General features: G+C 51.8%; 3 protein-coding genes across 3 annotated transcripts; all 3 read right to left on the bottom strand.

The window, feature by feature from the left end:
• Positions 1–5,217: 5,217 nt before the first annotated feature.
• On the bottom strand, positions 5,218–6,032 carry HBA2 (hemoglobin subunit alpha 2). Its single transcript, NM_001302488.1, is given in 3 exon segments — positions 5,218–5,443; positions 5,533–5,737; positions 5,904–6,032. Coding segments are annotated over 3 exon segments (429 nt in total). The 5' UTR covers positions 5,999–6,032; the 3' UTR covers positions 5,218–5,314.
• Positions 6,033–9,188: 3,156 nt separating this feature from the next.
• alpha-D (hemoglobin subunit alpha-D-like) lies at positions 9,189–9,919 on the bottom strand. Its single transcript, NM_001302487.1, is given in 3 exon segments — positions 9,189–9,364; positions 9,468–9,672; positions 9,793–9,919. Coding segments are annotated over 3 exon segments (426 nt in total). The 5' UTR covers positions 9,885–9,919; the 3' UTR covers positions 9,189–9,235.
• Positions 9,920–12,647: 2,728 nt separating this feature from the next.
• LOC104066411 (hemoglobin subunit pi) lies at positions 12,648–15,361 on the bottom strand. The gene is made up of 3 exons (XM_009569006.2): positions 14,681–15,361; positions 13,439–13,643; positions 12,648–12,861 (listed from the first exon to the last, which is right to left on the bottom strand). Exons 1-3 carry the CDS (start codon positions 14,773–14,775, stop codon positions 12,733–12,735), a joined length of 429 nt encoding a protein of 142 aa, XP_009567301.1. The 5' UTR covers positions 14,776–15,361; the 3' UTR covers positions 12,648–12,732.
• Positions 15,362–15,756: the final 395 nt, after the last annotated feature.

Raw genomic sequence — 15,756 nt, 5'->3', positions numbered from 1 at the left:
CTCCTCTTCTCAAGGCTAAACAAACCCAGATCCCTCAGCTGCTCCTCAATGCTCCAGCCCTCGGATCATCTTTGTGACCTCCTCTAGCATCGCTCTAACAGGTCCAGGTCTTGGCCATTTGTAACATTCCTAGGCCAGATCCAAGGTCAGGTGCTGTCAGTAATTTGTCTCCAGCTCAATAATTCCCTTTCAATACTCCTGTTATCATCTTTCTGTTTTCTTGAGCTCTATTTTACAATCCTTTCACTGACTTATATTTTCTCGAGGTTAATCCTGTGGTCGCAGTACCATATGATGCTGCTGTAACATGGCTCAGGACTTACAAAGCTTCTGACTGAGCTTAGAGATTTTGACCCACAACCTGGTGGATTTATCTGTTCCTACTTCACTCGCTTATATTGTGAACGTCAATCAAAGCCTTCTTTAATAGTTAGTACTCCTCCTCATTTTTCATAATCTTATTATTCTAATATCCTTTTGATACCACGCGATCACACTCCAGTGAGGTATTACACTCCATCTGTCTTGTCTTTCCTGCTTCTTTGGGGTATAAAGAAATTTTACAATGTTTTCTGCAAGGAATGGCGAGCCTCTTCCACGTTAGGTTTGAGTTCCCTCAGTTGATTTTGCTGTTGCTCAAAAATTGTTCCAACAAAGTTTTCTGTTTTCATCCTGTGTTAATTTAGCCTTCTTGTCCACTTTAAAGGTATCAGCTGGTCATCAATCAATCCTTATAAATGATTTTCCTGCAAAACTGTTTCTAGTTATAGTTATTTTCCTCTTAAAGGACAAAAAAACGAGATTCAAAGTCAAAGATCTGAGAGATCTGAGCACAATTCAAACCCACCTAATGTGATGCAGAATCAGATCAACAACAGTGATCTTGCCCCTGTTCCCCAAGAAAAGTGAGAGTTAGGGCTCACCACATCTGCCTCTTGCTCTCCGGGCCATGAGTCCTCAAGCGCAGCTCCTCCTCAGGAGGTCAGACACTAGACCCTGCTCTGGACAGTGTATTTCCTACAGTGTTTCAGACCAGCCTGGAGAGACATCTGGACTGAATACTGAAAAGTTCCCCATTTGAAGCTACAAACTGGAAAAATAAATAATGGCGACCTGTCCAAATTGAATCCATGGAACTTTAACAATGCTGACCCATGAATTTTGATAAATATACTTCTGCTATTAATAATGGCACTCAGCTGCTCAACCATTGAAGAAGGTATAAAAGCTTTCTGGCTGAGCAGCTGTAAGCACATTTTGCTGTATTGCTTTCCATAAATCCATAGCTGGGATCCTCTTGGCCACGTGCAAAGGTCTCTGGAGAGCACAGAGCTGGCACAGTCTGCTCCCCTACCTCTGTATGCCTGGTTTTAGTGCAGAGTAAAAACCCCATGCTTTCACCATCCTTGCTGGATCCTCATTGAGTTGCAGCTACAAAGCAGCTGGTTGCCAATTGAAGTCACAGTGACAGGGGATCTGGAAGAGAAGGGTATAAATGACGAACTGTGTCCCTGGAATATGGATTCAATAGCTGCTCTTCGAGTTGTGTGCTTTCATTTTGGACAGAAACATCTGATGATGCTCGGTATCTAGAGTGAACTGGTGAAAGGCTGTTTGATGTAGTCCGTGGAGCTTTGCTATGTGCAGCTTATCCCTGCACTCCCTGATCAAGAGCCCCTCCACAGCATTCCTGGAGCCCCTTTCAGTACTGGAAGCTGCTCTAAGGTCTTCCCGGAGCCTTCTCTTCTCCAGGCTGAAGAAGCCCATCTCTCTCTTCCGTGAAGGCTGACTCTATGTTCTGTCTTTGTGACCACTTTTTGTTTTCCCACTGGCAAAACAGCCAGCGGGGAAGGTGGGAGGATCCTAGAAGTGTGTGTTAAAGTATATTTCAATCATTCCAGTATCTTCAGGATGTTTGCTGGAAAATAAATGCCCCTTTACCTCAGCAACTGATGGAAGCCATGGCCACACAGCCAGTATCTTTGAGAAGCAGCAGAGAGTGATGGGGCTGCAGAAACAGGGCAACAGGGCCTGTTATTATTAGCAGGGTACAAGGAGGAAACTAAGGAACCATAAACCAGTCAACTTCAAATCATGAAAAAACAGTGGGACATTTAATCGAAGAAAGAGATGAGTAATAACTGTGGCCATTGCCAAGAATGAATCATTTCAGATGAGTCTGTTTTCCTTCTGTGACAGATTCCAGTCCTTGGTTCAACATTATTATTCACTGTTTCTTCATCAATAACTTATGTGTTGTAATGGAGAATGCGTTTATTAAAACCTCTGATGTGCCTGAGCTGGACGGGCTGTGAGCCCCCCAAAGCACTGGGTTAGAATTCAAAATGACCTGGACAAATAGCAGACATCAGTTTTGAATGGAAAATCTGACAGGAAAGGTAACTTCCCAACCACAGTTTTTCAGCACAAGTCCTATAGGCTGCCCCAATCATGAGGTGTGCTGTTGGCGTACTGAATGCCGATATAGGATGTAGAAAAAACCAGTTTGTAGAACACATGAGGTTTCCCTCATGTCTCCAGCAAGAGAGATGCTCAACTGGTGTCCGAAGATCAGCTTCCAGTAATAAACTGGTTCTGCACCTTCCCACTGCTTCTCCGCTATATTTTGCATGGGAAATTCCTGGTAGACTCTCCTAGGATGCCTGATCTCCTCCAGGAGTATGTGCTTCTCTGTCCCTTTCCAGGATATGTGCTCGAGGGCCATGACTTTTTTATCAGACACTCTTAAGAGCAGCATCTAAGCTACCTGGACAACACAATTTGCAGCCTGGTGAAGGTGTTGTGATCAGGTACGTTGTAATAATCAGGCTTTGTTTCGTGATGTCATTTGAGTTTCTTTTTCAATTAAAATGGAATTCCAGATGCCACTTGTCTTGGTGGGTATCGTACAACAAAGCACTGTGTTGTTCTGTGGGTATCTTTGACCCATAGATGCTTTGTTTATCAAGAATAAACGTTGATGAGTGGCGAGAAAGGCCTCCAGATAGTGGAGACATCAGAACAGGCTTTTGTCTCACCTGAAGATGTCCATCTTCCCCTGAAGCTTCTTGCTGCAACTGCCTCCTGAGCAAAGCCATGGCCTGGGTTGGGGGCATGAAGCCATGGCCACCAAGGGATCCTCAGTGAAGGGAGCCCAGAGGTCACATTCCTCTGCACTATGAGCCAGGAGGTGTTGGGTGCCGGCGGCTGGGACACCAAACTGGAGCGGAGAGTTCCTACACCCCTCCAAGCTGGCAGCAGGATCTCCAGCGTGCTTGGGGCTGGCTGGAAGCCCATCCTGGCAGGCTGTTTCCCCCTGTCTGAAGGCTCCAGCTCAGCCCTGCAGGCAGCAGCAAGGCTTGGCCCTCTGCACCTCTGCCTGGCCCCGATAAAGCACCACGGCTTGAGGTCCCCATCTTGTGGCAGCTGGAACAAAGCTCGTCCCGGCTCTTTGGAGCTCAGCAGGGTTTGGACCAGGCAGACTCCTGGGAAAACAGGCAGACTCCTGGGAAAGCGCTGCAGAGCCAGGATGCTGCCTGCTGCCACAAAATGTGTCCCACCTAAGGACACAGCATGGCATAGGAGTTGTTGGAAGTGGAAGCCTGGAAGAGGCAGTGGGGACAATTGCCAGCCCGGTCCCCTCCACACGCACACTGTCCCCTGCGTTGCTCTGACACCTTGTCTCTTACGCACATACCGTGTGCATAAGGACCCTGCTGGGTTTGGAGCATCCCAAATCCATGCTGGATTTGATGGTGGCCCTTACTTGTACTTTACATACAAGTCCACACCTGTATGTGCCTTGCACACCTGTGTGCCCTGGACATCCACCGTGGCCCCACTCCTCCTGAGCTCCCCAGGGAGCACAGACTTTCCATGGAGCAAAGTTGTGTCCACAGTTATATCTGAGTAATGTCTGCTGGAAGGGTGCAACCTGCTCCAACACCCTGCTCCGTGCAAAGCTAGATCAGGGTTGTCAGTGATGCCCTGACCAGCTTTGTCTTCTCCTCACTGTACTCAGGTGTGGTGGGCGTGATGCCTGTGGTGCTTCGCAGGAGAAACCCTGGGATCTGGAGGGTTTCCCTTCTCTCCAGTCTTTTGAGGTCTCTCCTGCCTCTGATGTGTTCACTGATGGTGACTGGAGGCCATGGGGCTGGGGCAAGCATCCATCCTTGCAAATGCCAGGGAGCAAAGAGGCAGCTTCAGCTTGGCTCTGTGCTCCAGCTCTGCTGGACCAGCCACCCTGGGCTTTCTTGAACCTTCACCCCAGCACCGAGCACCCCCCAGCCTTGGCACGGACAGGGCAGCCTTACTCAGCACCTGGCAGGTTGTACTCCCCCTCACCCCCCAGGACTATCTGCTGCCCCATCTCCCACCACACCCACAGCTGGAGGAGAGCCCACTCTCCCCTTTATCAGCCCCCCACAGCCACCCCATGGTGGCCGCCCTGCTGCAGGTTGCGATAAGGGCTGGGGGCTGCGTGGACACCGGCGCCGTGGCACCCAGCACCGCTTTGCTGCCTGTGCTTGTTTTCGTCCCCTACCACCTCCTACCCCGCTGCAGTTCAGGGCTCAAAGAGCAGATCTGGGGCAAAACCCTGTCTGCTCCCCTTGCAGTGCCCTATTCCCGCTGGCTCCCCAAGCCTGCCCCAAAGCGACACCCCAGCAGTGCAGCAGCAGGTGGAAACAGAAGTTCTGGAACTCCTCACAACCCTGCGTGCTGGGAATACGCAGAGATGCCCTTGCACTCGGAAGTCCTCAGGGTGCCCTTGCCGTGCAACCACGCAAAGGGTCACAGAGGCCAGGAGCCCCTGTACTCCACTGTTTCCTGCAAGAACTTCCAGGAGGAGATGGTCTCCAACAATTTGGCCTGAATTGGAGTAAGGCGTCCACAGGGTTGGTGAGACAAGAGAGGATTCCAGTGTGGTGCTCAGATGGGAAGGCTTGGGTTGCAGGGAGCTCCCAAGGATCAGACACTGGACATTCTCCACGAGTCTTTCCTCTCCACCAGTGCCTGGAAATGCTCTGCTTGCTCGCAGAGCCCCACGGCTGGGCAAAGCGGTGTCTGCCCGCCAGGCACCACCACCCGAACACTGCCTCCTCTCAGAGGCAGCAAAACCAGAGCCCTGCTGGTGGGGGGCCCCTCCGTTCAGACCCCCAGATCAGATCCCTCCCGCTCCCTCCCCTCAGGCAGCAATCAGAGGAGGACACCAAAGCTGGAGCACAAATGCAACAGATTTTATTTGAGATCATTTGGTTGCTCACTGTTGAAGGGCTGGCAGTAGGTTAGGGCCAGCCTTAGCCATGGTGCCGTCTTAACGGTACTTGGCGGTCAGCACGGTGGACACGGCGCACAGGAACTTGTCCAGGGAGGCATGGACCTCTGGGGTCAGGGCAGCGGGGTGGTGGATGCCCACAACCACCAGGAAGCATTGGCCCAGAAGCTGAAAGGCAAAAGGAGATGGTGAGCAAGGAGGTAGCCAGGGGGGTGCAGGAGGGGAGCCGGGCTGGTCACCCCTTCCCAGGTGCTCACTTTGAAGTTGGCAGGGTCCACGCGGAGCTTGTGGGCGTGGAGGTCGCTAAGCTTGGAGAGGGCGCCCGCGATGTCATCGATGTGGTTGACGGCCTCAACCAGGGCAGCCACCACCTTCTTGCCGTGCGCCTTGATCTGAGCGGAGCCGTGGGACACATCGAAGTGGGGGAAGTAGGTCTTGGTCTGGGGGTAGACCGTGAACATCCTAGAGGAAAAAGGGGGACAGGGACGAATGAGACAGGGTCACATCGGACAGGGACGGGTGAGATGGAGAGCGTGTGGGGGCAGATGGGGTGCGCATGGGGGCAGGTGGAAGGAGGCACAGACGGAGAGGAGATGGGGTGATGATGGGGACGGGGATGGACACGTACCTGTCCAGGGTCTCGGCGCCGTAGTCATCGCCGTGTCCCCCAATTTTGGTGAAGATGCCCTTCACGTTGGTCTTGTCGGCGGCAGACAGCACCATGGTGTCAGCTCGGCGTTGGCAGCCCCCAGCACGGGTGCCCCCGCCGCCCAGCACCGCCCTTATATGCGCTGCCGGGGCCCCACCCGCCGCCCGCCCCGCTCCCGGTCCCCTCCCGGTCCCCTCCCGCCCCCGCTGGACCCCGGCCAGGCACCCACACCCCGGCACCGGCGGGGGGGCTCTGTCCCTCACTGGGGGCGGCGCGGGGAGGGCTGCGGGGAGGGGAAGGCTGCAGCTTAGGGTTAGGCTTAGGTTAAGGGCTAAGGTTAGGGTTTGGGCTAGGCTTAGGCTTACCTTTAGGTTAAGGGCTAATGTTAGCCTTTAGGTTTAGGTTTAGACTTAGGCTTAGGCTTACGTTTATGGGTAATGTTAGTGTTTAGGTTTAGGTTTAGGTTTAGGTTTAGGTTTAGGTTTAGGTTTAGACTTAGGCTTAGGTGTAGTCTTAGGCTTATGTTTAGGGCTAATGTTAGCATTTAGGTTTAGGTTTAGTCTTAGGCTTATGTTTAGGGCTAATGTTAGCATTTAGGTTTAGTTTTAGGCTTAGGCTTAGGGTTTAAGCCTTTGGCTTAAAGTTTAGGTTTAAGCTTTGGCTTAGGTTTCGGCTTAGAATTTGGTTGAGGTTTTGACTTAGGTTTAGGCTTAAGCTTAGGTTAGGGTTAGGTTTAGGCTTAGGCTTTGGCTTTGGTTAGGGTTAGGCCTAGCCTTAGGTTTAGACTTAGGTTAGGTTTAGGCTTTGGCTTAAGTTTACACTTAGGCTTTGGTTAAGGTTAGGGTTAGGCTTAGGTTTATGCTTTGGCTTAGTTTTAGGTTTAGGCTTGGGTTTAGGGTCTGCGCTGGCATGGATTGAGGTTAGAGTCTGCCCGGGCACAGGTGGGGGAGTCCGTGCATATTCGCCCTTGTCCCAGGCTGGGTGCAGGGTGCAGAGCGCAGTACCAGCCGCGGTGCCCCGGGCGCAGGCAGCTCTGGCACAGCCTGGCCGTGTCCAGGCAGGGCGGTGGGAACTGTGTGGTAGCTGTAACTTCAATAGCATGGTGGAGTCTGTGCTGCACAGTCTGAGGCTACCCAGCACCTCTGACACCCACCCGGGGGCACCTACCGGTACGGACCGACCCATCCAACACAGCCTCTATGCACAGACATGAACTGCGCTGGCACTGCCATGTAACACGGCCCCTACACACGCAGCATTCTTGCACACACATGCTTGCCCCTATGCGTGTCCTCCTGTGCATCACAGCCCCTGCACACACGCTGCCCATCCCACCGTCCACCGTGGCCCCTGTCCACACATCCACTCGTCCTTGCTGCACCCACTGCTCTCATTCTCTCAGTGTACCCCAAATGAGTGTACCCCAAAGCGTGCGCTCTCTTCGCTCCCCTGCTCCCTGAAGCACAGCCACATCCCTTTGCACACAGACCCTCAGCTCCCCTGTCTCAGCCCTCTCTCCTGCTGTTCTGCAGGGGGACAGGGTGACCCCGACTCCTGGGGAGAGGGGACACTCAGCAGAGCCACTGGGATCAGTGATGCCCGCACTGGTCTGCAGCAGCAGGAGCACGCTGCCATGGAAGGAAGGCACGCAGGGCCACAGCAGCCCGTAGCGAGCACCCTCTCCCCCGAGTGATGAGGGCAAGGAAGGCAAGAGGGCCAGGGAAGATGAGGATGGTGAGGAAGACTCTTCACAAAGGCCTGTAGCGATACTGGGGGTATAAACTGGAGAGGGGCAGATTTAGGCGTCATATAAGGAAGAATTTCTTCACCATGAGAGTGGTGAGACACTAGAACAGGTTGCCCAGAGCAGTGGTGGCTGCCCCATCCCTGGAGGGGTTCAAGGCCAGGTTGGATGGGGCTTGGAGCCCCTGATCCAGTGGGAGGTGTCTCTGCCCATGGCAGGGGGTGGAAATGGGTGGGCTTTAAAGTCCCTTCCAACCCGAACTATTCTATGATTCTAAGATGAGGAGGGTGAGGGGGGCTGCAGCGCTTCCAAGGAGGGTTGAAAGCTGGCGCAGGCAGGCAGGGGGCAGTTCACACCCGTGTTTCCTCCATGGCTGACGAGCCTTATCGTTTGTGTTTGGGGGAGATTAGCTGGAGCTGGCATCCTTTCAGAGCAGGGAAGGAGGGGAGTACAGGGCGGAGGGGGGCTGATCTTCTGGGACATGGAACCCAGGGTAACAGCAGCAGGGTGGTGTTTGCCTCAGTGTGCATTTGGGGAGGCCTTCAGAAGAGCCCTTCAAACTGGTAGCATAAGACTAAATGGGCGTAAATGCAGAGGAAGACATTGGGATATAGGCTGGGATATGTCTGAAGATGGAGGAAAAATGCTGTGGGTTCATGAGTGCACCTGCAGGAGCAGGGGCTGGTGTGGCCAAGGGACTCCCAGCCTTGTGTCCCTGTGCAGGCAGGGTCTCTCCGTGCCTTGTGCCCGGCTGCTGCCTGCACTCAGCCCTGATGCACCATCTCCCATCCCTCCCTTCAGTTTCGCAGTGCAGAGCAAACCCAGGGCTAGTTTGGTATCTTATAACACACCCCCTGAGATCTAAAGACAACAATTTTCTAAAATCTGTGTTCCAAAGCCCCAAACCCCATGGCCCTGTGCTTGACTGCAGCTCTGCCAGCTCCACTCTCACCCTGCCCAGGTGCCAGAGGGAGTTTGGACACCCAGATCACGTGTGGGGACACTTCCCTGCCAGTCGACGGGGATTTGTGGCTCAGTGTTGGAGCTTAAGAACAGTATTTGTACTTAATGGTCTGTGGTGGATTTTTTGGACTCCATGAACTTGTCTGATTGCCTGTGGAGCTCATGGAGGCACTCAGCTCCCACGGCATCTCCAAGAGAGTCCTAAACAGCCATCATGATAGATGGACCAGGAGGGATTAATCCTCCCTTTGTGAGGAATCCTTCAAGGGAATCCAAGAACCACATTGGCTTGGCGCATCCTTCCCCTGTGCTCCCTAGAGGGCTGCAGGCACAGCGAGGAGACAGAGTGAGCTCCGTTCCCCGTGATCTGCTACCAGCATCAGCTGTACCCTAAGCTGGGGCATGGTGGAAGCAGGCAGAACCCTGGGGGCACCCAGGGAGCCCACAGCCAGTGCTGTCCCCCTGTACCACTGCTGGCCTCACCAGCAGCTCCTTCCTCCCTCTGATGGGAGCACCCCAGCCCACCCCAGGGCCCCAGCACGGACGGACACACTGCTGTGGCAAAGGTGTCTTTATTGAAGGTACCCTGGCACAGGCAAGCAGCTCATCTGTACTTCTCGGACAGCACGGCAGCCACGGCCGACAGGAACTTGTCGAAGGCGGCGTGCACCTCGGGGGTGTATTCCTTGCCCAGGTGCAGGGCCAGCACCACCTGGATGCACTGCGACAGCAGCTGCAAAGCAGAATGGGGTTCAACATCACTGCTGCGGTTCCCAGTCCCTGGTCCCAGCTCCTGTATCCCGCTCCCCGCTCCCCATCCCCAGTCCCCAGCCTGCCTTGAAGTTGACGGGGTCGACGCGCAGGTTGTAGGCGTGCAGGCTGCTGAGCTCAGACAGTGCCTGGCTGAGGTTGTCCAGGCTCTTGACAGCAGTGCTCAAGGCGGCCACCACTTTCTTGCCGTGGCTGCGGATCTGCTCAGAACCACAGCTCAGGTCGAAGTGGGGGAAGTAGGTCTTGGTCGAGGGGTAGGAGGTGAACAGCCTGCGGGAGCGGGACAGTCAGTGCTGCTGGTCCCCAGGCAACCCCCACCACCAGCCCTTCGTGGGGCTCCCACTCACTTGCTGCCCCCCTCCCCATGGGGTCCCTGGGTCCTTTTCGCACCTATATAGACTCTCGCCTCCTATTTCATCCCTGTGGCTGGCAGTCTTTTCCCACACCTTCTGGATCAGGCTCTGTTCCTCTGCAGTCAGCATCGTTGCAGCTGGAGGCAGTGGACAGGTTTTGGGTGCAGCAGAGACTGTGAGGACACCCTCTTATAGCAGCCGGCACCTCCACCCCAGCGTTATCTTCTCAGCGCTGAGGGGTGGGGGGAGTGATGCTGTGCAGTGCTGGGCCCAGGGAGCGGCTGCCTTGGGGGGCCCTGGCTACCCTTGGGGCCCCAAGAACCCTGCCCTGTTCTGCCCCACTGCACCAGTCCCGTGTGAGGCTGGGGGCCAGGGACCGCACCCAGTTGGGCTGCCCCACGGTCGGCAGCAGCCATGGGGACATCCCATGGGTGCCACAGCCTTGGTCTCACTGGCCGGTGTGTCCTCAAGCCTCCTGTTGGGATGCAACATTCTCCTCCAGCAGGGTCAGGGCCTTCCCTTGGTGATGGGGGTGCCATGGTGGGTCGCACATCTGTCCCTGGCCCCTCATGCCCTCCAGTCCCAGCACATCCATCTCCTCTCTGCCCAAAAAACCCGTGGACCTCTGAGGAGAAGCAGGACCTCCCAAGTTGTGCTGGGGATCGAGATCGTCTCTCCATCAGCCCAGAGGAACCTGGGCAAAGAAACTCCTTTTTGGGAGCATGGTCATCCCAAAATCCATCCTGTGACACCTGTCAGGCTCGGGCTTCTTCTCACCCCAGTGTGTGCTCTTGCTTTCCCCCGTAAAAGCTGGGACATCCCCGCAGGACATAGCATAGAGTCATAGAATTTTAGTGTCATAGAATGGTTTGGGTTGGAACAGACCTTCAAGATCATCCAGTTCCACTCTACTGCCATGGGAAGGGACACCTCCCACTGGATCAGGGGCTCCAAGCCCCATCCAACCTGGCCTTGAACCCCTCCAGGGATGGGGCAGCCGCCACTGCTCTGGGCAACCTGGGCCAGGGCCTCACCACCCTCACAGGAATATATTTCTTCCCAAGATCTCATCTAAATCTCCCCTCTTACAGCTTAAAACCATTCCCCCTCATCCTAGTGGACAGGTACAGTTGGGCTTAATGATCTCAAAGGTCTTGTCCAATTTAGTGTTTCTTTGATTCTATGATTGCTACACACCCTGATAAAGAAGTGGTTGGTGACTGTCACATCCTTTGCTCAGCCTCTGTGCAGAGTCCTTGGTACCAATTTGAGGTCGGGGACACAGCAGATGCTGGCCTACCATCTAAGTCATGGATTTAAACCCTCAGGTTACCCGACACCCACAAATATCAACTGTTTTAAACACTGCTGTGCTATACTATGTGACATGTTCAGAGCAATTAGGTGACTTCAGAGCTTCCGCACCATCTCCCTCCCTTTTGACCACAGTCCCAAAAGTTTGTAAATGGGATGAGGGCCACACCTTGCAGTTCAGGTCATCAGTCAGAGGATGCTTAAGACTGTGCACCCACCTTTTCATGTCAGAACTCCTTTGAGACAGGCATGAGCAGTGAATATAACCTGAGAAATAGTTTCCTTCACAGCAGCTCACATGGTGCTGTTGTTTAGAATTTTGACCAAGCCAACACTGCTGTCCTGGCTTTCATTGAGCAGTGTTTGTGCAACATTAGGGTCATCTCTGCTTCTCACCCTGTCCTCCTCCCAGGGCATAGATTTTGGGGTGCATGATATGCTGGGATGCGACACAGCTGAGCAGATGACTTCAAATGCAACCAAAGAGGTGTTGCATACCATATAATGCCATGCTCAGCAATAAAAGGGAAAAGAGGGGCTTTTAGGGAGTTTTAGGAGGGTTACCCATCATTTTTGCTCAGGAACTGATGGGTAGACAGGCGGTGAATCATTGCCTTTGCATTGTGTGTTTTGTTTTCTTCCCTCTTCTCCCACTTATCCTTCACTTATTAATCAATTATTTCTGTTTGCTTGATTGTTGACCGCAAAATCTTCTTCCTTTTATTGTCTTTCCTCTTCCCCTCATCCCATCATGGGGGGAGTGATTGAGGAACTGTGTAGTGCTTGCCTGCTCACTAGGGGTAACAACAGGTATGTGCGGAGGATCCCTGCAGTCCCCCAAGGGTGACCATCAGGTCTGTGCTCTTCTTTGTCACTGCTTTCCAGAGAAGCCCCAGATATTTGATATTTGAATTTGTGGTCCCCCAGATATCATCAACACTGATATTCTCGAATTTCAAACGCATGTAAAGTTCCCCCTATAAAAATAAGAGATGTCAAGATGAGGGCATAGTCTCTCTACCAAACCTGTCTAGCAGGTGGAAGAGCCCAAGGTGTTCACAAAGAACATCAGGTACCCTGCCCATATCCAGTGGGAAGGACCATGAGAAGACAATGTCCAGCATCGCTCTGGGCATATCACAATGTAAGGCAATGCAGGTTTTGTTCACAACGGGTTGTGATGGGTTTGGGATAGGGCAAACAAAAACCCAGTGTCCATTCATTATCCTAGCAGAGATAGGACTGTTTCTTCATGAGCCTGGAAACAGCCTTTGGTGGATGTACCTTTGGTGGGCAGTTACGAGTCATAGGGCTCTAGCTTGTCCTGAACTTCAACTCAGAGCTATGTTATTCCCACAGAGTATTATGTTGTATTATTCCCACTGAATTTACACAGCTTAGCACATGAATTGGTACATGAATTTACACTGTTTAGTATTTTCCCCTCCACAGACATCTCAGAAGTCCCCTGTCTGAAGAGTAAGGTGTAGGTGCAACACATGGAGATGAAAACACAGAGACCAAAGCTCATATTTGAGTTGTTTATTGTTTTTTGCAGATGACTGAACCCCTACATAAGGGATTTGAAAGGGAGTGGATACCCCAGAGCCTGGCAGCCTGGGTGCACCATGGATGCGCGTCCCTCACCCTCTGTGGAGGACCTTTATCTGTACTTCTCGGTCAGAACAGAGGAAACACTAGATAGGAACTTGTCCCATGCGGCATGAACTTCTGGGGTGAAGTCACTGGGATAGCGGGCAGCCACGGAGCACAGGATACAGTGGGAAAGCAGCTGTAAGAGAAAACAGGATGAAATCCATTGTAACCAGTAACAGATGTCAGTCTAGGGATCTGCAATAGATCTTGGTGCCAGTGTGCTCTCAGGTGACCACTATGTGTCCCAACCAGGTAGTGTTGCTGCCTGATGGGGTGTGTGAAGAAGCAGAGTTCCTTTGGTATAGGGCAAAAGGCACTGCTCGATACCACCCCCTCTTTCCAAATGTCCCTTTCTTCCTCCCCAAAGGGAAATACAACAAAGTGGAAATGTTCAGAATTTACTTTGTCCAAGACAGGTGATATAACTTTACTTGTGAGGGAGGTTCATCAGTTACACCAAAGGCAGCAGAGGCTCAAGAGTGTCTAACACAAATCAAAGGAGCCCATTGAGTAGTTCTTTGCTTGAGCAACACCAGCTCTTTCATTAAAAGATCCAACCTCAGGTTAAAAATCAGGTGGGGAACAAGCATCAACATGAGTTGATGAGGCTGTGCAGTACAGGCAGGGATCAAGCTGCCATTAGACAAAATGATCTGTGATCTCTAATTCTGCAATGGCAGTTTCCATCCCTGAAAGTTTCTGTACTCACTCACCTTGAAGTTCACTGGATCCACCCTGAGGATGTAAGCATGCAGCTCACTGAGCTTGGCCAAAGCGCCTCTAATGTCATCAACATTCTTCACAGCTTCCCCAATGGCATTCATGACCTTGGAGCCATGACCACGAAGTTGAGCTGAGCCTTGGCTGAGATCAAAGTGAGGGAAGTAGGTTTTTGTCTGAGGGTAGCTGGAGAAAAGCCTGGAGGAGAACACGAGAACAAGAGTCAGCAGTCAAAATTACATGTACAAGATGGTAAAACCCCAGAGCAATTGTGGTGCAAGCCTGCCAGCTACAGAAATACACTCCTACAGCAGTTGTAAGAGAGCTTTTGGATCTTGAAGCTTGCATCAAGGTTTTTCTGCTCTTAAATCTCTTCTGCAGTGTGTACAGATTAGACAGTGGGCTAACCTGTACCTACTAGAGAAGAGTGAAAAGTTAAAAATAATTATAAACTAAAAGTATTTTGGGGAGCCTTGGGGGTATTTTAAAGTACAGAGTAGCCCCAAATTGTTAATACATTTCCTATATTACATCGTGAGCCAGTTTGCAGGATCTTCAAGCTAATACAAGCTGAATGAACCGGAATTTATATGAGTGGTACTCAGGGTCCTGGGAGGAGTAACACTAAACTTTACATTGAGCTGTAAATAACATTTAAATAACTTCTAATAACAATAATTTCTGAATCTGAGCTGTTATCCTTTTTGTGCCAGCTTATTTAATTTGTATGAATTTTGGATTACTGTGGATCCAGTTCTCTCTTGTTGCCTAACAGTTCATTACTGATCAGCTGGAACAATGAAACTTGAGTGTCCAGTGAATTTAGTGGCCAGCTGTTCTCTTAATGCCTAGAAACTGCAAGAGAATTGCATCGTTTATGTAGAAATTGCATCCCTTGCACAATAAACCACTTCAAGTGATTCCTAGCAGTGATAAACCTATTTTAGGACACTGAGTATCAATGACTGAATTCCTTGCCAGGGCTCCCGGCTATGAATTCTTCTGAACTGCTGTAATGGGGAAAGAAAATGTTAGAATTGCTTAGAAAATTACGCCTTGCTGTAAGATTTTGAAGCCATCTATTAGCATTTAGTAGCTATATCATTCCAGAAGATTAACGTAGAGGTCATCCATCAACTCACACCAGCCCCAGTGTGCTCTCAATCATGCCAGTTTTCCATGAGATGCATCCCAAGAGCTAAGCACCCTCTTTGGAAGGGTTCTGGGGGACTTACCTCTCCAGGGATTCCGCCCCGATGGCATCGGCTTGGGTAGCCACTTTTGTCCAGATGGCGACCACGGCGGCCTTCTCAGCTTGAGTCAGTGTCATCGTGCAGGAGGTTTGCAGGCTTCAGGCTCCTTGCAATGAACGCTCAGAGCAGGTTTGGACTCCTTGCCCCGGCAGCCCTGGTTATAAAGAGAAAGGGGAGAGCGGACCTTGGCGTGTGTCCACGCTCATTGGTCACTCTGGAGGTCCACCCATGGAGGCTGTAGACTCTTATCTTCCCAGGAAACAATGCCTGTTTTGGCAAGGGTCAGTGCACTGGCCTCCTGGCTTGTTGGCGTTATCAGCTTCTTGCTTCTTAACGCAATGGTCGTGTGGCCTTGAAGAAAACGTCTGGACAAGTATTGATACAGGAACAGAGTGATAATGATGGAAAATTCCAATGATGGAGTGTTAGGACACATCTTTAAGCTGAGGAACTTATGCATTTCAAGCATAGTAAGGAACTTGGAGAAAAATCTGCATTTCCTACCCTGCTTCACAGAGGCTAACACAAGACTAGGCCTTTCTGAGCTACGTTATGCACTTCTAGCATACGTGACTACCATGTGGCCCCATGTTTCATATCAAATTATTCACAGAATCACAGAATCACAAGGTTGGAAAGGACCCATTGGATCATCGAGTCCAACCATTCCTAACACTCCCTAAACCATGTCCCTAAGCACTTCATCCACCCGTTCCTTAAACACCTCCAGGGAAGGTGACTCGACCACCTCCCTGGGCAGCTGTTCCAGTACCCAATGACTCTTACTGTGAAGAATTTTTTTCTGATATCCAACCTGACCCTCCCCTGATGGAGCTTGAGGCCATTCCCTCTTGTCCTGTCCTCTGTCACCTGGGAGAAGAGCCCAGCTCCCTCCTCTCCACAACCTCCTCTCAGGCAGTTGTAGAGAGTAATAAGGTCTCCCCTCAGCCTCCTCTTCTCCAGGCTAAACACCCCCAGCTGTCTCAGCCGCTCCTTGTAAGACTTGTTCTCCAGCCCCTCACCAGCTTTGTTGCTCTTCTCTGGACACGCTCCAGAGC

The sequence above is a fragment of the Cuculus canorus genome, chromosome 15 (assembly GCF_017976375.1).
Source record: "Cuculus canorus isolate bCucCan1 chromosome 15, bCucCan1.pri, whole genome shotgun sequence".
NCBI lineage: Eukaryota > Metazoa > Chordata > Aves > Cuculiformes > Cuculidae > Cuculus > Cuculus canorus.
This window is presented reverse-complemented; position numbering and strand designations above follow the sequence as displayed.